Here is a 24,248-nt window from a genome sequence, read left to right as displayed (position 1 = left end):
AGGGCCATTCAACTGGCCCATGACGACCAATCCACTTTCCAGGAAACTGTTCACCTAGGAATGCTCGGACCTGACACCCATATTGTGGTGGTGCACCATCTTGCTGGAAAAACTCAGGGAACGTGCCAGCTTCAGTGCATAAAGAGGGAAACACATCATCATGTAGCAATTTCACATATCCAGTGGCCTTGAGGTTTCCATTGATGAAGAATGGCCCCACTATCTTTGTACCCCATATACCACACCATACCATCAATTTTTGTGTTCCAACAGTCTTGGAGGGATCTATCCAATGTGGGTTAGTGTCATACCAATAGCAGTGATTTTGTTTGTTAACTTCACCATTCACATAAAAGTTTGCCTCATCACTGAACAAAATCTTCTGTGTAAACTGAGGGTCCTGTTCCATTTTTTGTTTTGTCCTGCAGCACCTGAAACTACGGATACTGGAAGCCTGTGCTAGCATTTCTCCTGCGGTGTTGCTATCAGTGTGTGAAGAGTGGGAGAAGAGGGTTGCATTGACAATCCAACACAATGGGCAGCACATTGAACACATTTTATAAGTGGTCAGAAACTTGTAAATAACTCATGAAAGAATAAAGTTACGTTAAAACCGAGCACATCATTGTTTTTCTTGTGAAATTCCCAATAAGTTTGATGTGTCACATGACCCTCTTCCTATTGAAAAAACAAAAGTTGGATTCAAAATGGCCACCATGGTCACCACCCATCTTGAAAAATTTCCCCCCTCACATATACTAATGTGCCACAAACATGAAGTTACAATCACCAACCATTCACATTTAATTAAGGTGTATCCATAGATATGGCCCACCATGTGTATATATATATATATATATATATATATATATACTCATTTAATACATCTATCTATATGTGTCTCCCTCCTTCCTCAGGTCCGAGTTACAGTGTGTGGATACAGTACTTTATATATACATATTTCCATGAATACATTAACCCATTAAACATTTGAAGTTTGCCGGGTCTAAATGCCATTTGAGGCTGAGTATGATGTCAGCCTCCGGGGTCTATTGGTGGTGTATAGGAATGAATGGGCTAGATCTATAACATTGTGATTTTTTGCCCATTGAAATCAATGGGCCCAATGTGCATAGGAGACCCTGGTGTGGGTTCAATTCCCGGGTTGATATACAGTATTGGGATTATACTTTAATTAGGATAGACATGTATGGGTCAATTGTTAGTTAAGAAAGTGTTTGAACCTAACTAGGTCAATTGGATACCATAAATGGGCAACTAGGTTAATTGAAACCGGAGTTAACGTGTGGTATCCAAATGATCTAATTCCCACGGTTCAAAAAATCATGGGGGGAGATTTATCGAAACTTGCCCAGAGGAAAAGTTACTGAGTTGCCCATAGCAACCAATCAGATCGCTTCTTTCATTTTTCACAGGCCTCTTTATAAATGAAAGATATGATCTGATTGGATGCTATGGGCAACTCAGCAACTTTTTCTCTGGACAGGTTTTCATAAATCTCCCCCCATGTCTATCCTAATTAAAGTATAATCCCAACACTGTACATCAACCTGGAAATTGAACCTACACCAGGGTCTCCCATCTACATTGCTACCAGGACCCTGCTGTTTACTTTTTTAACCCGTTTGCAACAAGATCTTCATAGACCACAATGGGCCCATTGATTTCAATAGGTCAAAAATCACAATGTTATAAATCTAGCCCATTCATTCCTATACACCACCAACAGACCCTGGAGGCTGACGTCAAACTCAGCCTCCAATGGCATTCAGACCCGGCAAACTTCAAATGTTTAATGGGTTCATGTATTCATGGAAATATGTATATATAAAGTACTGTATCCACACACTGTAACTCGGACCTGAGGAAGGAGGGAGCCCCTCAGAAACGCGTAGATGTATTGCCACTTATGATTTTCAATAAAAAGCAATTACGAATCTATACCCGACTCCTGCATCACCACGCCGGTGTAGCGCTCCAGTGCCGAAGTCGAATATTCACTGGAAGGTCAAGGAAACCCCTGCTGGGATTCCCACTTCTCACATCTGTACTTCTGTAGAAGAAACCCTGCGACATAAATAAACCTGCCTGCGGCAGAATTTACAATGCAACAGAAATTACCATGCGACAGAACCATGCAACAGAAATTACCATGCAACAGAATTTTGGGGGAGTATATCAACCAGATTGTTTCTTTTCTTTTTTTTTTCTTTTTTAAAAAGGCATCTACAAAATGAAAACAGCAATTTGATTGGTTGCTATGGTTTGATTGATTGCTATTGGTTTCTATATAACTGAACCACTCTGTACAACACTGAATCTGTGGCTAGAGATGAGTTCCCCCCCTTAAGCATGAAATAAAATCTATGGTTCACTCGGAGATTCATTCTGCTTTAGCCTTCTTTACTCCACCCCCTGTCCCGGCTAGTGTTGCTCGCGAATATTCGCAATTCGAATATTATTCGCGAATATCGCATATTCGCGAATTCGCGAATTTCGCGAATATAGCGCTATATATTCGTAATTACGAATATTCGTTTTTTTTTTTCTTCACAGTACACATCACAGTGATCACCCCTCTCTGCTTCCAGCTTGTGTGGTGTAAAGAACGCTCTAATACTACTGTGTGAGACAGGCGTGCGAAAATTCGCATATGCGTAAATTCGCATATGCTAATTTTCGCATGTGCGAATTTTCGCATATGTTAATTTTGCATACACATATTTTCGCATATGCGAAAATAAACCGGGAATATGCGAATATTCGCGAATATATGACGAATATTCGTCCATATATTCGCGAATATTCGCGAATTCGAATATGGCCTATGCCGCTCAACACTAGTCCCGGCTACTTCATCTAGTACAGTTACTATTTCAACAGCCAAAAAAGCTAAGACAGTTGCCTTCTCTGATTCTGAAGAGAGTGTTCCCCCAGAAATAGAGTAGGGGAATGTGTAGAAGATCCTCATGAGGAGGAAGATTCTTCACTTCTATCCGTACTACTTTAAATCTTGAAGTTCAGGAGACTAATCTATCCAGAATGAACTGTTTGGGGGGTTAGGAGATAGGAAAACTTGCTCTTTTCCTGTTCACCCTAATTTGTATAAGATTATTAAGGATGAATGGGGAAGACCGGAGAAAAATGCAATTATTCCTAAGGGTCTGAAAAGACGCTATCCTTTCAGTGATTCAGACTCCAGAACTTGGGACGCCATACTGAAAGTTGATGTCCCAGTTGCTAAAGTAGCCAAACATACCTCTCTGCTTTTTGAACATGTCACACAATTGAAAAATCCTATGGACAGAAAGGCAAAAAGTTTATTAAAAAAGACCTGGGAGGCTGCGGCTTCCATATTCAGACCTAATGTAGCCTCTACTTGTGTGGCCAGAACCCCTGGAGTTTGGATAGATCTACTGGAATTTCATCTTTAGTCTGATACTCCAAAAGAGCAGATTCTAGAGTCCCTGCCTCTACAAAAAATGGCTTCTAATTTCTTGTCCGATGCTTCTGCTGAGTCAGTAAAATAAGCTGCCCGCGCTGACGATTTGTCTAACACTACTAGCCGGGTGCTGTGGTTAAGATCCTGGTCTGAAGATATGACTTCTAAAAACAAACTTTGTTCTCTTTTTGTCTCTTCAGTCAGCCAGACCAATCTTCCAGGGGAGGTAGAGGAAAATCAGGGCATTGGTCATATAAGAAAGGAGGCAGAGGCAGAAATGGCCTTCTTAATTCCAGCCAGACCTCATCCAATCCTCACCCACAATGACGCCAGGCCTGTCGGGGCAAGGCTTTGCCATTTTGTCCCAGTTTGGGAGTCTCTGATTCCCAATCCCTGGATAGTGGGAGGTCATATCTCAGGGTTACCAGATCTAGTTGTCATCACCTCCCCCTCCAAGATTTGTCATCACTCAGCACATTCCAAGAGTCCAGAAACCAATTCTCAATGGCATTCAGGACCTTTTCAGCCTAGGGGCTATCCGGGAGGTCCCTTTCCTTCAGAGGGGCCTAGGTCATTATTGTTCCCTGTTTCTAGTTTCTAAACCCAACGGGAAGTATCATACAATTATAAATCTAAAGCCTTTGAGCAAATTTGATGTTTAAAGGAAGTTCAAGATGGAAACTGTAAAGTCTGCTGTTCAGTTAATAAAGGAGGGGGCCGTTATGGCGACTATCGATCTGAGGGACGCTTATTATGATCTTCCCAGCCATTCAGATTCCCAAAAATTTTTGAGATTTGCCATCCGATGGGGGTCCAGTGTGCGCCACTTTCAGTTTGTCTGTCTTCCATTCGGACGGTCTTCTGCCCCTCGCATTTTCACCAAAGTCATAGTAGAAGTGGTGGCCCTTCTCAGGACGGAGTAAATTCTAATCATCCCTTATCTAGACAACATTTTGACTCGAGAGTCCAGTCCTCTTTTCTTCCAGATTCCAAGAGGGTAAATCTTCGAGCTCTAATTTCTCAGTTTCTAACCCTGCACTCTTGTTCGATCAGGACAGCAATGTCTACTCTGGGCGATATGACATCCTTCATCCCTTCTGTAGCCTGGGCCCAGTTTCATTCCAGGCCTCTTCAAAAATGGATATTATCCATTTGGAACAGGTCTCAACTAACATTAGACAAAAGAGTAGTTATTCCCTTACATCTAAAATTCCAGCCAAAAGCCAAAGAACCTGGAGAAAGGAGTGAACTGGTTTCAAACTAATCCTCTGCTGATAACAACCGATGCAAGTACATGGGGATGAGGAGCTCACTCAGAGGGTCAGGCAGTCCAAGGAAAGTGGGACTCTCAAACAGTAAAGAAACTTTAGAATTTCAGGGAATTATGGCCATCTGGATGACACTTCAGGAGTTGGAGAAAAATTGCAGAAATCGTCACATCTTTATCTATACGGACAACACCACAGCAGTAGTTTACATACGCCATCAGGGAAGCCCAAGACATACTGCCCTCCAATCGATATCAAAACAAATATTTTCTTGGGCAGAAAACAATATACATTCCATCATGGCAATACACCTCAAAGGGGCCTGGAATCTGGAAGCAGACTTTCTAAGCAGACACCTAATAGATCCAGGGGAATGGTCTCCTAGCTCTCTGGGGGTTCAAAATGTTAACGAATCAATTGGGAGTTCCACAAGTGGATCTCTTTGCTACAAGGTAGAATCACAAATTAGATCTATTTTATTCCTTAAATCTAAGGAACTGTCCATTAGCAGTCAATGCCCTAGCCTAGGATTGGACATTCAAGATAGGTTATGCATTTCCTCCCATTCCATTGATTTCCTGAGTCCTTCAAAAGCTTATGAACAGTCCTTGCACTCTTATCCTAGTAGCTCCATACTGGCCGAAGAAGGGGTGGTTCTCTCTATCAGGGTTCCCCTCAAAAAAGAACTTTTGTCCCAGGGACAGTTTCTTCACGACCAGATTCAATACCTCAGCTTGACAGCTTGGAAATTGAAAAGTCCATTCTGCTGAAGGAAGGGTTCTCCGAGAGAGTAGTAAGTACGCTTCTAGCAAGCCGTAAAACTACTACTTCTAAAGCCTATTTTAAAGTGTGGAAGAAATATATTTCTTGGTGTGGGGATGACTTTTCTATTGACACCCTAAAATTATTTCTAAAATGTTAGACTTCCTTCAGCATGGATTTGACTTGGGCCTTTCCCCTAGTACCCTCAAAGTACTGGTGTCAGCCCTTATTGCTCTTTATCAGGTTTAACTAGCTGATAATATGTGGATTTCAAGGTTCATCAAAGCCACTATTAGTCTCAGACCAAAAATACTAAATATATGTCCTCAGTGGAGCCTAAATACACTCTTAGTAGCCATCTCTACAGCTAGAAGAATCGGTGAAATCCAGGCACTTTCTATTCAGGAACTTTATCTTAGAATCTTGGATGACAAAGTCATATATTAAAGGGGTACTCCGGTGGAAAACTTTTTTTTTTTTTTAAATCAACTGGTGCCAGAAAGTTAAACATATTTGCAAATTACTTCTATTAAAAAATCTTAACCTTCCAGTACTTATTAGCTGCTGAATACTACAGAGGAAATTATTTTCTTTTTGGAACACAGTGCTCTCTGCTGACACCTCTGTCCATTTTAGGAGCTGACCAGAGCAGCATATGTTTTCTATGGGGATTTTCTCATACTCTGGACAGTTCTTAAAATGGACAGAGGTGTCAGCAGAGAGCACTGTGGTCATGATGTCAGCAGAGAGCTATGTGTTCCAAAAAGAAAATAATTTCCTCTGTAGTATTCAGCAGCTAATAAGTACTGGAAGGATTAAGATTTTTTAATAGAAGTCATTTACAAATCTGTTTAACTTTCTGGCACCAGTTGATAAAAAAAAAAGTTTTCCACAGGAGTACCCCTTTAAATTTGAACCAAATTTTTTGCCTAAAGTTGGGTCTACTTTTCATAGATCTCAGGACATTGTTGTCACGATTCGCCTTACAGGTAGTGGATCCTCTGTGTCAGCGAGGGATTGGCGTGGACCGTGCTGGTGGACCGGTTCTAAGAGGCTACTGGTGTTCACCAGAGCCCGCCGCAAAGCGGGATGGTCTTGCTGCGGCAGTAGCAACCAGGTCGTATCCACTAGCAACGGCTCAACCTCGCTGACTGCTGAGAAGGCGTGGGACAGAAGGACTAGGCAGAGGCAAGGTCAGACGTAGCAGAAGGTCGGGGCAGGCGGCAAGGTTCGTAGTCAAGATGAATAGCAGGAGTTCAGGTAACACAGGCTTTGGACAACACTAAACGCTTTCACTGGCACAAGGCAACAAGATCCGGCAAGGGAGTGCAGGGGCAGTGAGCAGATATAGCCAGGGAGCAGGTGGAAGCCAATTAAGCTAATTGGGCCAGGCACCAATCATTGGTGCACTGGCCCTTTAAGTCTCAGAGAGCTGGCGCGCGCGCGCCCTAGAGAGCGGAGCCGCGCGCGCCAGCACATGACAGCAGGGGACCGGGACGGGTAAGTGAGTTGGGATGCGATTCGCGAGCGGGCGCGTCCCGCTGTGCGAATCGCATCCCCGACGGCCATGTCAGTGCAGCGCTCCCGGTCAGCGGGACCGACCGGGGTGCTGCAGGGAGAGACACGCCGTGAGCGCTCCGGGGAGGAGCAGGGACCCGGAGTGCTCGGCGTAACAGTACCCCCCCCCCCTTAGGTCTCCCCCTTTTTTTGTCCGACAACTGCTTTACCTGGGACGAGGACACCGGGAGTGAATGGAGGGTTTCCTCAAAGGCAGGCAGTACAGCAGGAGTGGGAATGGGGAGGGAGGGCAGAGGGCGAAGCCTGGCACGGGGCAGTGTGTCACCAGGACGGGGGCCATGAGGAGGCACTGAGGCTTGCCTGACGGGACTGGGAGGGGGGGAGAGGCACTTCCTATGGCAAGCAGAGTCCCAGTTCTTGATGTCCCCGGTGGTCCAGTCAAGGGTGGGAGAATGAAGCCGGAGCCATGGCAGACCGAGGAGGACCTCAGAGGTGCAGTTGGGAAGGACGAAGAACTCAATCAGTTCGTGATGGGGTCCAATACACATCAAGAGGGGTTCTGTGCGGTAACGCACGGTGCAATCCAATCTGACTCCGTTGACCGCAAAAATGTAGAGCGGCTTGACGAGACGGGTCACCGGGATGCAGAATTTATTCACCAAAGACTCCAAAATGAAATTCCCAGAGGCACCAGAGTCCAAGCAGGCCACGGCTAAGAGGGAGGAGTTGGCTGAAGGAGAAATCCGCACGGGCACCGTGAGACGTGGAGAAGCAGACTTTGAACCAAGAGACGCCACACCCACGTGAGCTGGGTGCGTGCGTGCGTTCCCCAGACGTGGAGGACGAATAGGGCAATCCACCAAGAAATGCTCGGTACTGGCACAGTACAGACAAAGATTTTCTTCCCTACGGCGATTCCTCTCTTCCTGGGTCAGGCGAGACCGATCCACTTGCATGGCCTCCTCGGCGGGAGGCCCAGGCGTAGACTGCAAAGGATTCTGTGGGAGAGGTGCCCAGAGATCTAAGTCTTTTTCCTGGCGGAGCTCCTGATGTCTCTCAGAAAAACGCATGTCAATGCGGGTGGCCAAATGGATAAGTTCTTGCAGGTTGGCAGGAATCTCTCGTGCGGCCAGCACATCCTTGATGCTACTGGATAGGCCTTTTTTAAAGGTCGCGCAGAGAGCCTCGTTATTCCATGATAATTCGGAAGCAAGAGTACGAAATTGGATGGCGTACTCGCCCACTGAAGAATTACCCTGGACCAGGTTCAGCAGGGCAGTCTCGGCAGAAGAAGCTCGGGCTGGTTCCTCGAAGACACTACGGACTTCAGCGAAGAAGGACTGGACTGTGGCTGTGGCAGGATCATTGCGGTCCCAGAGCGGTGTGGCCCAAGACAAGGCCTTTCCTGAAAGAAGGCTCACTACGAACGCCACCTTAGACCGTTCTGTAGGAAACAAGTCCGACAACATCTCCATGTGCAGGGAACATTGAGACAGAAATCCACGGCAGAGTCTAGAGTCCCCATCAAATTTGTCCGGCAGGGACAAGCGGAGGCTAGGAGCGGCCACTCGCTGCGGAGGAGGTGCAGGAGCTGGCGGAGGAGATGGTTGCTGCTGTAGCAGAGGCAGAAGTTGCTGTAACGTGGCGGTCAACTGCGACAGCTGCTGTCCTTGTTGGGCAATCTGCTGCGATTGCTGAGCGACCACCGTGGTAAGGTCAGCGAGACTTGGCAGCGGCACCTCAGCGGGATCCATGGCCGGATCTACTGTCACGATTTGGCTTACAGGTAGTGGATCCTCTGTGTCAGCGAGGGATTGGCGTGGACCGTGCTGGTGGACCGGTTCTAAGAGGCTACTGGTGTTCACCAGAGCCCGCCGCAAAGTGGGATGGTCTTGCTGCGGCAGTAGCAACCAGGTCGTATCCACTAGCAACGGCTCAACCTCGCTGACTGCTGAGAAGGCGTGGGACAGAAGGACTAGGCAGAGGCAAGGTCAGACGTAGCAGAAGGTCGGGGCAGGTGGCAAGGTTCGTAGTCAAGATGGATAGCAGGAGTTCAGGTAACACAGGCTTTGGACAACACTAAACGCTTTCACTGGCACAAGGCAACAAGATCCGGCAAGGGAGTGCAGGGGCAGTGAGCAGATATAGCCAGGGAGCAGGTGGAAGCCAATTAAGCTAATTGGGCCAGGCACCAATCATTGGTGCACTGGCCCTTTAAGCCTCAGAGAGCTGGCGCGCGCGCGCCCTAGAGAGCGGAGCCGCGCGCGCCAGCACATGACAGCAGGGGACCGGGACGGGTAAGTGAGTTGGGATGCGATTCGCGAGCGGGCGCGTCCCGCTGTGCAAATCGCATCCCCGACGGCCATGTCAGTGCAGCGCTCCCGGTCAGCGGGACCGACCGGGGCGCTGCAGGGAGAGAGACGCCGTGAGCGCTCCGGGGAGGAGCAGGGACCCGGAGCGCTCGGCGTAACAATTGTAATTCCGTCCTTCTGCTCAAATCCAAAAAAATGACCTTGAAAGATCAGTGTTTTTCCAGTCCCAATCAGGAGGAGTTAATCTCATGGGTGCTTTCGTGGAGACTCCCAGAAAAGGAATTATTGGTGAGTATAATTCATCCTTTTGGTTTGTACCGATATGTTCACCATATGCATTTCACATATGGTCCTTACAATGAGGGGTAGTTGTATGAGTCATATGTGAGATTTACATAGAGAGATACTGTTTTTGCAAGGTTATTATATAGAGAGCAGCAATGGGGAGTTTGATAGTTTACAATAATATCATAGTAGCATATGTGCACTTAATAGTTGCTATGTACCTTCCAAGTATTATGAGCCCATGCAGTGTCTATTGCATGTCCCTCTTCTTTGTGTCCTACATTTTTATTTCATGAATTATGCAAAAATATAATAATAATAATTTGGGTTGGGGTTAAAGTTATGTTTGTGATAAATTTAAAGGAGTACTGCAGTGTATGACAATTTATCCCCTACAGTGGGGATCAAAAGTTTGGGCACCCCAGGTAAAAATTTGTATTAATGTGCATAAAGAAGCCAAGGAAAGATGGAAAAATCTCCAAAAGGCATCAAATTACAGATTAGACATTCTTATATGTCACCAAAAGTTAGATTTTATTTCCATCATTTACACTTTCAAAATAACAGAAAACAAAAAAAATGGCGTTTGCAAAAGTTTGGGCACCCTGCAGAGTTAATATCTTGTACTGCCCCCTTTGGCAAACATCACAGCTTGTAAATGCATTTTGTAGCCAGCCAAGAGTCTTTCAATTCTTGTTTGAGGTATCCTTGCCCATTGTTCCTTACAAAAGTCTTCCAGTTCTTTGAGATTTCTGGGCTGTCTGTCACACACTGCTCTTTTAAGGTCTATCCATAGATTTTCAATTATGTGGAGGTCAGGAGATTGTGAAGGCCATGGCAAAACCTTCAGTGGATTTTGAGGTGTGTTTAGGATCATTATCCATTTGTAGAAGCCATCCTCTCTTTAACTTCAGCTTTTTCACAGATGGCATCAAGTTAGCATCCAAAATTTGCTGAAATTTTATTGAATCCATTTTTCCTTCTACTCGTGAGATGTTCCCTGTGCCACTGGCTGCAATACAACCCCAAAGCATGATTGATCCACCCCCATGCTTAACAGTTGGACAGAGGTTCTTTTCATTAAATTCTGTTCTCCTTCTTTTCCAAACGTACCTTTGCTCATTCCGGCCAAAAAGTTCAATTTCATCGGTCCACAGAACTTGTTTCCAAAATCGATCAGGTTTGTCTATATGTTCATTTGCAAAGTTCAAACGCTGAATTTTTGTGGTGAGGACGTAGAAGAGGTTTTCTTCTGATGACTCTTCCATGAAGACCATTTTTGTACAAGGATCTCTTCATAGTGGAATAGTGTACCACAACTCCAGTGTCTGCCAGATCTTTCTGGAGGGATTGTGCAGTCAAATGTGGGTTTTGAATAGTTTTTCTCACAATCCTGCGAGCTGTTCTGTCTGATATTTTTCTTGGTCTTCCAGATCTTGCTTTATCTTCCACTGTTCGTGATTACTGCAATTTCTTAATTACATTCCGAACAGAGAATATTGACAACTGAAAACGTTTTGCTATCTTCTTATAGCCTTCTCCAGCTTTGTGGGCGTCAACTATTTTCAGTTTCAGATTTCTAAACAACTGCTTAGAAGAACCCATGGTGCTGATTGTTGGGGCAAGGTCAGATGAGTCTGGGCATTTAAAACCTTTGAGATTGACATCACCTGGTCTTTCCAGATGATGATTGAGAACAATACATGTCACTGGCAGGTCTCAGCTTTGAAAAGGGGGCAGTGCATGCTATAAATTCTGCAGGGTGCCCAAACTTTTGCAGACGCCATTTTTTTGTTTTCTGTTATTTTGAAAGTGTAAATGATGGAAATAAAATCTAACTTTTGTTGACATATTATAAGAATGTCTAATCTGTAATTTGATGCCTTTTGGAGATTTTTCCATCTTTCCTTGGCTTCTTTATGCACATTAATACAAATTTTTACCTGGGGTGCCCAAACTTTTGATACCCACAGTATCTACAGGATCAAGGGGGTCTGACTGCTGGGACTCTTGAGATCTCCTGCATCCAGCTCTCCTCGTGCACGGAGCAGGATTCGGCATGTGCCCTCCATTCATATGGGGGAGCTGAAGATACTGGCTCTCCCAAAGAGATGAATGAAGATTGCGTGCTGACTCCCGCTCTGTGCGCAAGGAGAGCCGGAGCACAGTGCAGGAGCTCGCAGGGGGGCCCCCTGCGGTCAGACCCCCGTGATTAGACACTTATCCCCTAGGGCAGTGATGGCGAACCTTTTTGAGCCTGAGTGCCCAAACCGTAATGCACGCCAACTTTTTTCCCTCAAAGTGCCAGCACAGCAATTAAATCAGAATACTGAGGTTTAAGTTTAGAAAAAACAACTCATACAGTTGCCATAACTAATTAATATATTTTGATTTAAAAGAAGAACACAACAGCAGAGTTCAATGATCCAAACTTTTATTTTTTTAATTTATTGTTTATAGTTCCCCCACATTAGATTGGCAGCACAATTCCCCCACATTAGGCTGGCAGTATAAGTCCCCCCACATTAAGTTGTAGTTCCCCGCACATGAGGTGCAGTATACTTCCCCCACATTAGGAGCAGTATAGTTCCCCCCACATTAGGTTGTAGTTCCCCCACATTAGGTTGGCAGTATAGTTCCCCCACATTAGGTGCAGTATAGTTCCCCCACATTAGGTTGGCAGTATAGTTCCCCCACATTAGGTTGGCAGTATAGTTCCCCCACATTAGGTTGGCAGTATAGTTCCCCCACATTAGGTGCAGTATAGTTCCCCCACATTAGGTACAGTATAGTTCCCCACATTGGGTACGGTATAGTTCCCCCCCACATTATGTGCAGGATAGCTCCCCCACAGACATACAGCGTTCAGCCATATACAGTGTATGGCTGGAGGCTGTATGCCTTTGTACTGCCCCACTTCAGTGTTCCGACAACCGCTCCTCCGGTCTGGGGTCACAGTCTACTGCTATGGCCTACATGCCATAGCAGTAGGTCCCGGGACCGGAGGAGCGGTCGTCGGAACGCTGAAGATGACGTACATACAGGTAACTTACCATGCACGTGTGTCCTCCTCCTCGCTGCATTGCTCCGCTCTGCTGTTGCTATGGGCTCACACATGGGACATCAGTGACGTCCCTGCTTGCACTACCTCCCAGCGGCCCCTGCGATTTTAAAGTTAACGTGGGGCCGCAGAAAGGTAACTGGGGCATCCTTGTGTCCCAAAAAGATCTTTCGGAACACAGGGATGTCCCGAATGGGCTAATGGCGAACTATGGCCACGTGCCCTCAGAGGGGGCTCGGCGTGCCACCTGTAGCACGCGTGCCATAGGTTCGCCATCACTGCCCTAGGGGATAAATCGTCCTACACTGCAGTACACCTTTCATAAATAAAAAATATTTCTTAAAGAACACTGGGGGGGATTTATCAAAACCTGTCCAGAGGAAAAGTTGCTGAGATGCCCATAGCAACCAATCAGATCGCTTCTTTCATTTTTCATAGGCCTATTTAAAAATGAAAGAAGTGATCTGATTGGTTGCTATGGGCATCTCAGCAACTTTTCCTCTGGACAGGTTTTGATAAATCTCCCCCACTGTGTTTGCGGATTTGTGGGCATTTTTTTTTTTTCCCTTCTTTGTAGGAAATACATTACTGTATGTGATTTATATTAGCATTTATATTTTAAGTTTAATATTATAAGCTTTCTACTAAGTTCAGTATCCTTTCAAGGTCCTATTCCAATATCAAAATTTTAAGTTTAAGGTGACCACCTTTGAAGGCCATATTATATAGGATTGATTTATAAGCTAACAAAACATTTCTACAGCATTTGTCAAATTCTTAGGGAAATAACAATGTACACATGTGACCTACAGCAGTGAGACAATAGGTTTTTAGTTGATAAAATTAGATACCTTCTTCTGCTTTTTCTCCATCATGTTCACCCTTCTCTCTTTCTCTTCTTGCAGACTCTGGTGGCCATCTCAGCTCACCGCTTTCCACATCTATTATATCTGTTGGCTCCACCACAATGGAAGGCAATCTTCCTCTCATTTTCACTGGGACCTCTTCTTCTTCACAAGGGTCTGGGAAGATCTAAAAGAAGTGCAGAGAGGAGAAAGCATTAGGAACAATTTACTATAAACGATACATTCACAAGGATGGATTACCCGTCAGTTTCTCGCTGTGGGTTTCTGCAGCTAATGTTTCACAGGTGTTTTTCTGCTGTGAAAAATCTGCCGCAAAACACCAACCACCACTCAAACCAGCAGCAGGTACTCCCTTAGGGTATGTTCACACAAGCAGACCCACAGTATATTTTACGCTGCGGATCCGCCGCTGAAGGACCCCTGAATGGTGACTTTACATGTGCGTGCTCGAAGCGGCAATATGCAGCTACGAGCAGACACACTGCAATGTGCGAGTCGCAGCACGCATGCACAGTATACTCGCACATTGCAGCTGCTCTCTGCCTAGCTCATGGAGCAGGGGGAGCACCCGCGGTTTGTGAAAGGACACCACGCATGCGCAACAACTCGCACAAAGCTGCATATTGCCGTTCCGAGCAGGCACATGTAAAGCCACCATGCAGCGGTTCTTCAACGGCGGATCTGCAGTGTAAAATACGCTGTGGGTCCGCTCCTGTGAACGTACCCTAAGGGTAGGCTTATATGGGTGGGTTACGCATGTGTTTCCTACAGTGCCTTTCTACTTCCCTGTATGAACCCCGTGCATTTCCGCTTCCCTGTATGGACCCCATGCATTTCTGCTTCCCTGTATGGACCCCGTGCATTTCTGCTTCCCTGTATGGACCCCGTGCATTTTTATGTCCCTGTATGAACCCCGTGCTTTTCTGCTTTCCTGTATGAACCCCGTGCATTTCTGCTTCCCTGTATGAATACTGTGTATTTCTATGTCCCTGTATGAACGCTGAACAGGGTTCATACAGTGATGTTCATGTCCTGTACAAACCCCATTCATTTCTGTGTCCTCTTTATGGGACTAATGAACACCCCATGAAAAATCAGAAAACAGCACGTGCAGTTCGTCCTCCCCCTTGCAGTTCAAAGAAACCTGTGTTATACACAGCACACTAATATATGTTCAGCCCGTACAGAGTTATACACAGTACACAAATATATATATACAGCCCGTGCAGAGTTATACACAGCACATTATAGGAATTATCACCAGTCTGTGAAGTATTCCCCCCCCCCCTTTCACACATCGAGATCATCCCCAGCTTTAGTCCCCAGCCATAAAGTCTATAAATCCACAGCCTGTGCACTTTGTCATCCTCCCGTTCAGAGAACACAGGCAGAGCTCAGGGATGGGAGATGAGGGAGGCGTGTACGTCCTCTCTCCCCTGCTCTGTGTTCTTTCTCCTGTGCAGACCTGCGTCCTCCGAAGGCAGAGGAAGGGGAGGGGGGCATGTACCTGCTCTCTCCACCTGCTCTGTCTTCGCTCTGCCCTCCCACCCAGCTCTAACTTCGGAAATCTTTGGAGAGCTGAGAGGAGGGGCAGAAGCAAGTCTGCACGAGGCGCAAATTTGCACCTCACACCGGCCACTTTTCTTTGGTCCCCTGCACTGATGTATATACACCTATTCATATTTCCCACATAGAGTTAGTTGTGATTGGCTGGAACTGTCTGGCCAATCACAGCTCTTTACGGGAAATATGAATATGTGTATATATACGGCAGTGCAGGGGACCAGAGAAGAACAGCCGGCCGCATCTATACATTATACAGGACGATCGCAAGGGGTGTCAGAAAGGACACCCGGGGCGATCTGTCAATTAATTCAGGTACTACTACTCCCCCTTGCGAGTAGTAGTACTGATTCACTAAAGTGAAAAACACACACACTACATTTTTATCATTGTCGGCTACATTTTTAGTGCCCTGCCCGCCCACATAAATTGATCCCTGTTTAAAAATTAATAACATTTTGTTATAAAAAAGATACATTTCTATAAATACAATTTTTTCCATTACTACTGTATCTTTTTTATAATTTCTTTTTAATGATACCCTACAAAATTTTATTAAAAAAGGTATCTCCATCAAAGAGTAAAACAACGCCAAAAGGATTATAAAAATGCCAAACTGAAAAACGCAAAGTGGAAAAATAATTTTGCAATTTCTCATTGATTTACAGCTAACATCTGGCTGCAGCGTTTTTTCAATGAAAAAACACCATGGGGGGGGGGGGGGCGTTTTGGCATTTTTTTTGTAAAAAAGACACAATAAAAACCAAGTGGAAACTTAGCCTAAATGAGACTTTTAAAAATTTTGATTTTGAAAATTATGAGGGGGATTATATTTCGCCCTGTATGTGAGATCCTGACGAGGAACAAAACACGTGTTGAGGTAATGGTGGACGCATCAGTACCCTTCTCAATACAAGTCTATGCTCCGGCCCTTGTATTGCCCGTCATTACGCATGGAGCGAGTTAGCTCTGTGCAGTAATGATAGCGGGGTGCTGCAGCCGAGATCAGACATCTTATTCCCTATCCTTTGGATAAGGGATAAGATGTCTAGGGGCGGAGCACCCCTTTAACCCTAACAACAGGCAGTGGACAGAAGATTGCAGGAAAAAGAGACACTTAGTGGCCAAGGCTTTAGAAAAGTGTTTCTAGGGTAAAGAATCCTTTTGGAATATGAATTGATTTACAGATGTGTTAGGAATCACATAGGCTATCACAAGGAGGGAAGTTTTTTGAAACGATAGTGACCATTTAAAGCTAACTCAATGCTTGAAGTAGGCATGGACAAGGAAAGATTAATTTTAATGGGCCCAAAACTGGAATCTGATTAGTTCATAGGGGGAAACTGCCTTTGTACAAGATTTAAAAACTCTCCCCAATTATGTAAATAACCACCTCTTAAGGTACCAACACAAATAATTTCAATGGAACTGGATTACTGGCATATTTGTATGGGTGGATGATTGTGCAAGAGTTTACAATGTTGAATTTCAGTGCCTGGTCTTTTTGTTCTCAAGGGAGATAAACTGCAGACAGAGGTGCGTTGCTAGTGGACTATTCTCCTCTCCCTGCTGAGAAGACATGCACATAGTAGCATAGATTTGAGAAAAGCCATAGGACTGCATGGTGCACTATTCTTCCTTTCAAGACACTGGGCACCACCTCAGAACCCTTGTGTCTGTAATAGAGAATGTCTCGCCTGCGTTGTGACCTCCATTAAAAAAACAATCCATAACCAGATGTAAAGAGAGCCTAATAGACTGACAGACATTGCATAAGCTCTAATATGAACCTTATTTTTGTGAAGACATCATAGGAAACAGTGAGGATAGAATGCAGCCTTGATAGTCAACATCATTTTCAATGTGGGTAAAAACAAATTCAAGATACTCGTAGAGGTAAAGTATCTTTTTTCAACTGATACACATTTATTTTGCAGTCAGAGTGATTATGGGAAAGAAGCTCAAACAGATATTACTTATGGTATTATTTCCCATTACCTGAAAAGGCAGACGGCTATCACTGTGTTTGAGTGCTGCCCCTTCCAAGCCATGGATCACTTCATTTACATCCTCCTTTACTGGCAGGCGAAGGACCGACACTTCATTCATGATGCCTCCTAGAAATTAAAAAAAAAATGTTTTACTTTTCTGCCATTGATTTATGTGTTTCAGTGACAATAAGACTTAAGTCACTTACATTTTGATGGACAATCATGCAACAGCAGACAAGAGAACTCAGGTTGTGCCAATACTCTGGTTCTGCCTATTTAATAGGCTTAAAGCGTACCCGTCAGATCCAACAAAAAAAAAAAAAAAATTTTATATATCACTCAGTACCTAATCCTGACCATGTAAATCTAATTTGTATGGGTCTAGCACCTTTATTTATTTATTTTTTTACACTTTTAATTTAGCTTACTAGTCTGAATTTCTCTCAAAGGGAGGGGGTGTGGCCTCACTGTGCGGGTCTCCGCCCCCTCCCTCAGTATGCTGTCTGCTCACATCTCCCCTAGCATTAGCAAAACTACAACTCCCAGCTTTTCCTCACTGAAAGTAGCGGGAAACAAGTTGACAGTGAGAGGGTTTTTCCTCCAGCTGTGAGCCCTGCACTCACAGCTGTCAATCAAGGAAGTGTGTCCATGACATAGGTGATGAAGCACGGACACAGCAGGACTAGTATGTGTCCAAGCAGGCAGGGGGGGCAGTTGTTTGACTGGCTTTTTCAGTATGAAATACTGAAAATGTTCTAAAGAGAGCAATTGCATAACCTACTGTTTTTTGAATGCTTTACAACATATCAAAAGTTTTTGTATCTGACAGTGCCCATTTAAAGATCCCCATAAACTTAGGATTCAGCCATGCAAGCAGTCAGCTACTGTACATGTGGCCGAAATGTAACATTCAATGCCGTCAAAATCATGCATTGGTTGCCTTGTTTTGGCCTTACTCTCAGGGTCTTTAGAGATACAATTGGGAATGTTAAATTTCGGCATGTCCGGTCCTCTTGTTCTCAGGGAAATAGGCTGCTGCCAGAGGTATCTAACAGCACCTTTCCTTCTCTTTCAGGATACATGCACAATTGGCCAGGCCTTGTGTATGGGGGAATTGGGAGATCTAAAATGTATGGGCAGCTTAACAGTGTTGTCCCACCATTAGAAGGTATGTATGCTTTACAGAATAGGGTTAAAGGGGTACTCTAGGGGATAAGATGTCTGATTGCAGGGGTCTGGTCGCTGGGACGTGGATAAGATGTCCAGGGGCGGAGTACCCCTTTAAACCCTTAACGACGCAGGACGTATATTTACGTCCTGCGCTGGCTCCCGCGATATGAAGCGGGATCGCGCCGCGATCCCGCATCATATCGCGTGGGTCCCGGCGCTAATCAACGGCCGGGACCCGCGGCTAATACCACACATCGCCGATCGCGGCGATGTGCGGTATTAACCCTTTAGAAGCGGCGGTCAAAGCTGACCGCCGCTTCTAAAGTGAAACTGAAAGTATCCCGGCTGCTCAGTCGGGCTGTTCGGGACCGCCGCGGTGAAATCGCGGCGTCCCGAACAGCTGATCGGACACCGGGAGGGCTCTTACCTGCCTCCTCGGTGTCCGATCGACGAATGACTGCTCCGTGCCTGAGATCCAGGCAGGAGCAGTCAAGCGCCGATAATGCTGATCACAGGCGTGTTAATACACGCCTGTGATCAGGATGAGAGATCAGTGTGTGCAGTGTTATAGGTCCCTATGGGACCTATAACACTGCAAAAAAAAAAGTTAAAAAAAAGTGTTAATAAAGGTCATTTAACCCCTTCCCTAATAAAAGTTTGAATCACCCCCCTTTTCCCATAAAAAAAATAAAACAGTGTAAAAAAAAATAAAAATAAACATATGTGGTATCGCCGCGTGCGTAAATGTCCGAACTATAAAAATATATCATTAATTAAGCCGTACGGTCAATGGCGTACGCGCAAAAAAATTCCAAAGTCCAAAAAAGCGTATTTTGGTAACTTTTTATAACATAAAAAAATGAATAAAAAGTGATCAAAAAGTCATATCAAAACAAAAATCATACCAATAAAAACTTCAGATCACGGCGCAAAAAATGAGTCCTCATACCGCCCCGTACGTGGAAAAATAAAAAAGTTATAGGGGTCAGAAGATGACATTTTTAAACGTAAAAATTTTCCTGCATGTAGTTATGATTTTTTCCAGAAGTGCGACAAAATCAAACCTATATAAGTAGGGTATCATTTTAACCGTATGGACCTACAGAATAATGATAAGGTGTAATTTTTACCGAAATATGCACTGCGTAGAAACGGAAGCCCCCAAAAGTTACAAAATGGCGTTTTTTTTTCGATTTTGTCGCACAATGATTTTTTTTTCCGTTTCGCCGTGCATTTTTGGGTAAAATGACTAATGTTACTGCAAAGTAGAATTGGCAACGCAAAAAATAAGCCATAATATGGATTTTTAGGTGGAAAATTGAAAGGGTTATGATTTTTAAAAGGTAAGGAGGAAAAAACGAAAGTGCAAAAACGGAAAAACCCTGAGTCCTTAAGGGGTTAACTAATCGCTCAGGAGTTCCAACCTCTGGAACCCCCCTCATAAATGGGTATCCAAGTCTCCTATAAGAATGGAGCTGCAATGCACACATGTGACCACCTCTCCCTCCATTCTATATGACAGCTGCCAGAGGCAAGCACTGTATTGAGCTATCTCCAGCAGATGCCATAGACAATGAATGGAGTGGTAATGCGCAAGCATAACTGCTGCTCTATAACCTGAGACCTCAGAGGTCAGACCCAGGTGATAAGATAGTTTTTCTCTAATTGTGGGACAGATCTTTAGGTGTTAGGCTATGTTCACATGGGCTAATGTCTGCATGGAAAATCTCCCTGTGGAATTCCACACAAAACTTCCATTGTGTCAACATAGCCTTAGAATAGATACTTGTTTGGCCGTTGTCCTTGGTTACCACCATCTTGGGGCATTCCTTGAGGTAGGTAAGCATGCTCCGTTTACCTGCATATCAGTTGTTAGTCTTTACTGTGTATGTAGACACAGGGGATTGTGGGAAAGTGTGTGCTCTGTTGCCTGGCAACAGAAGGGTCACAGTTCAGAGAGTAAACCAGCAAGTAATGAGATCCCTGGGTAAGAACAACAGAACAGGGATGTAGGTCATTTGTACTCCTTTAGGCTAGGTTTCCACTTGGGTTTTTTTCTGGCAGTTTTTGGATAGCTGCCACTGCAGTTTTTGAGCCAATGTCAGAAGTGGATCCATAAGGGAGGAGAAGTGTAATTCCTTCCTTTATATGTCCTATGCCTTTTGAATACACTTCTGGCTTTGGCTGAAAAGCTGCAGTGGCAGATCTCCAAAAACTGCCAGAAAGAAAACCAAGTGGGAAATTATCTATGTTTACAAAGGGTATTTTTATCCTCATTTAGGTCACTATTTTTTACCAGAACCAGAAGTGGAACTGATACAGTGAAAAAGATAATGCCGTTGGCGTTGTGTTTTTGACTCATTGGGTGTTTTTTTCTTTCATGCTGATTTTTAAATGGATTGATTAAATTTTGAACTTTTAATATAATTTTTTCCTGGGAGCTGGAAACTTTTTCCTGTTTTGGAATTTCTCCTGCATTGCATCTATACCGAGGATACGGCTCGGCATTTTTCTGGCTTCCAGATTCTAATTGAGTGCATGGTCTACAAAGGTCTACAAGGTCTCAAGGTCTACAAAAGCGGAGAGCTGGCTACAGTTTTTTTCTTTTGATTGTATCCAATCAGATAGTTTCTCTTATTTATCAGAGGCCTCTCTAAAAATGAAAGAAGAAATGATTGGTTGCTATGGGCAGCTCACCACTCTTCCTCTACTCAGGTTTTGATATATCTCCCTATAAATATCTGAAAATCATGGCCAGTCATAGTGAAACAAAAAAAAAAAAAAATATATATATCATAAAGATTATGAGTGATATATACTGATGTGAACACATTAGCAGAATTTACTGTAAATGATAATAAATACAGTCACAATAACCTACAGAAGCTACTCCAACTTAAAATTAAAGAAGCAATCTGATGGTTTCTATAGGCAACTGTTCCACTTTTCCTCTGCACATGTTTTTATAAATCTCCCCCTATTCATTTTTCTTTTTTTGTGGACACTGGGAAAAATTCCCCTATTTTTACTTCCCATGAGGCTACAGATGGTTTGCAATCACAGATGTGTTTCCATTAAAGGGGTACGCCGCCCCTAGACATCTTATCCCCTATCCAAGGATAGGATATAAGATGTCTGATTGGGGGGGTCTGGCCGCTGGGGACCCCCGTGATCTCTCCTGTAGACCCTAGTCATCTGCAGCATGGAGCCAAAGTTTTCTCTGTGCCTGATGACTCACGATACAGGGACTGGTGGTTTGTGATGCCTCCTCATGACACCACATCCCACCCCTTAATGCAATCATGCAATCTATGGGAGGGGGAGGGGCCATCGTCACGCCCCTCACATAGACTTGCTTTAAGGGGGTGGGGCCATGACATCACAAATCACAGATCCCTGTACCGTGAGTCATCAGGCACGGAGCAAACTTCGGCTCCATTCTGCAGATGACTAAGGGCTGCAGGAGAGATCGCGGGGGTCCCCAGTGGCCGGACCCCCGCAACCAGATATCTTATCCTCTATCCTTGGATAGGGGTTAAGATGTCTAGGGCGGGAGTACCCCTTTAAGTAATCTGCTGTGACATCACAAGAGGGAATTTGCCAGGTACCTTACTGTGACATCATAACTGCATTTCTGCAGGTAAGCTTCTATGACATCCTAAGTGGGTTTCAGGCATATAAGCTATTGGGACATCAAGTGTGTGTTTTCATCAGTAATGTGGCTATGGTATCACAAGTAGGTTCCATAACTGTAATCTGCTGTGACATCAGAACTGAGTTTTCATAAGGTAACTTCTGTGACATCACATGTTGGTTTCAGTCAGTTAAGCTACAGTGACATCAAGAGTGTGTTTCCTTCAGTTCCTTTAGCTTTTAAAAATGGATCCCCTTTCCACAGAATAGGGGATAAGTGTCTATTCACAGGGGGTACAAACCCCCCGCCCTCGCGATCTCCAGAACGGGCCCAACTCTTTACACTGAGCACTTTGGCCCCACCTACTGAGATGTACAGTGATAGCCGCTCAATCAATCACCAGCCACAGTTGTATCCTGTCTCAGTCGGTGAGGGGCTGAGTGGGTCATCACAGCCGAGACCAGTGTGTCTCAAAAAGTTGGGGACCAGAGCATTCAATGAGAAGAGTCGGGCCCCGTTTTGGAGATAGCAAAGGGGTCCCAGTGCCCTCGCAATCAGACACTTATGCCCTATCTTGTGGATAGGGGATATGTTTTTAATAGCTGGATAACCTCTTTAGGTCACTGTGACATCACAAGTGTATTTTACATACACATAGAAGATAGGTCTCAGCACCTTTCCTTACGTTGCATACAACTCAAATGGATGGACACCTGATCCACACAGTCCCTGGAAACAAGTAACTTCAACCTCTTCAGTGCTACCACGCCAAGCATAAACAGCAAATTACATCAAGTGAAAAGAAGATAGTGGAGCACTCACCAGGTCAGTAAAAGGCTTCTTTATTGATCATGTCGATCAATCAGGATACATGCAGGGGAGGATGGAATGGACGCGGGGGTACAGGGAACAGCGACGGACCGTTTACGCGCCGGAGCGCTTCGTCAGGCCGGTGCTAGCGCTCTGGCATGTAAACGGTCTGTCGCTGTTCCCTGTACCCCCGCGTCCATTACATCCTCCCCTGCATGTATCCCAACTGATCGACATGATCAATAAAGAAGCCTTTTACTGACCTGGTGAGTGCTCCGCTATCTTCTTTTCACTTGATGACAAGTGAATTTTAGTTGGCTAAATAGTTGTCAGTTATTGTGACATCTATTGTGTGACATCACAAGGAATCTTACATCAAATTAACAGTTGGAAATCCAACAGCCCATATATTGTACTTTACTTGTGCAGGGGCGTCTATCGATGGTGTTCGTCCCTGGTGTCGTAATACTGTGTCTCTCAATAAAATGTTGTGATATTCTTTACTTGTACATTAATATAATACAGGCTGTCAATATCTGTTGTGTTGTGATCACAAGTTAGTCTGTTACTCACCACCATAAAAAACTTTTACATACTGAATAAATCGTAGTTTCTGACCAAACCATATTATGGAAAAGAAGAACAAAAAGGAGAAGAGCATATTCTTGTTACTTTACGAGGAAGAGAAATGTTGGATTTCTATTTTTATATAACAGCTACTGCGACTTAACTTCTCTGTACAAGAACTTCTTTACATACATTTTCCAAGTTGCATTATATTAAAATTACTCATGAAAGTAGCATTATGTCTCCTACCTGTACTTCTACTATGAAGAAAATACTTCCGAAATACCTGGTTTGAATGATAAATTTCATAAAAATACTTCAGTCGTTGTGTTGGAGGATTTGAGGATGAAGAGCGTTGGAGTTCAGCAGCATACAGACACAGTTTGTATCATCCAATAAAATGTGATCTCCTTATCGTTTGTGCTCTAAATATATACGATTAAAATAAAATATTTGTGAAATCTCCTACCTCTCAGTGGTTGTACAGTCTCATGCTGGAAGCTTGTAGATCTCTCCCCAGCTGCTCGCAGTCTTAAGACGACTGTGTCCTTGGAGCTAGCTAATCCTCATTTCCCCATGATCCCTGCTACGTCGCTTTCTGTGGTACCGGCCTAGCTCGATGCAGCCCTTATCAAAAGTCTTCATTCATAATATTGTTTCCTTTATGTATATATTTTTTTACATTATCTTGGTTCCAGTAGCTATAATGCATTCTGAAAGTATTGAGACCCTTACACTTTTTCACAATTTGTGATCCTTGTGTTAAAAAAATCAAATTTTCCCCATTATTCTGCCGTCTACCACATAACAAGAACGTGAACTATACTGCCAACCTAATGTGGGGGAACATACTGCCAACCTAATATGGGGGAACTATACTGCCAACCTAATGTGGGGAACTATACTGCCAACCTAATGTGGGGAACTATACTGCCAACCTAATGTGGGGAACTATACTGCCAACCTAATGTGGGGAAC

At 44.3% G+C, this 24,248-nt stretch overlaps 1 protein-coding gene across 6 annotated transcripts in view; it reads right to left on the bottom strand.

Moving 5' to 3' along the window:
- Positions 1–23,913, bottom strand: part of LOC130358639 (protein LBH-like) — a 42,192-nt gene extending 18,279 nt beyond the window's left edge. Inside the window, exons 1-4 of one of the 6 annotated variants that reach the window (XM_056562159.1) lie at positions 23,520–23,594; positions 23,277–23,316; positions 17,097–17,215; positions 13,521–13,701 (exon numbers count right to left, since the gene is read on the bottom strand). In XM_056562159.1, the coding sequence (XP_056418134.1) occupies positions 13,521–13,701; positions 17,097–17,215; positions 23,277–23,316; positions 23,520–23,579 (400 nt within the window). In that variant the 5' untranslated portion in view covers positions 23,580–23,594. The other 5 variants (XM_056562162.1, XM_056562163.1, XM_056562161.1 and 2 more) reach the window with 5 other exon arrangements.
- Positions 23,914–24,248: the final 335 nt, after the last annotated feature.

This window comes from Hyla sarda, chromosome 2, assembly GCF_029499605.1.
Source record: "Hyla sarda isolate aHylSar1 chromosome 2, aHylSar1.hap1, whole genome shotgun sequence".
Classification (NCBI taxonomy): domain Eukaryota; kingdom Metazoa; phylum Chordata; class Amphibia; order Anura; family Hylidae; genus Hyla; species Hyla sarda.
Note: the sequence above shows the minus strand (reverse complement) of the source record. Positions and strands in the feature narration are given on the sequence as shown.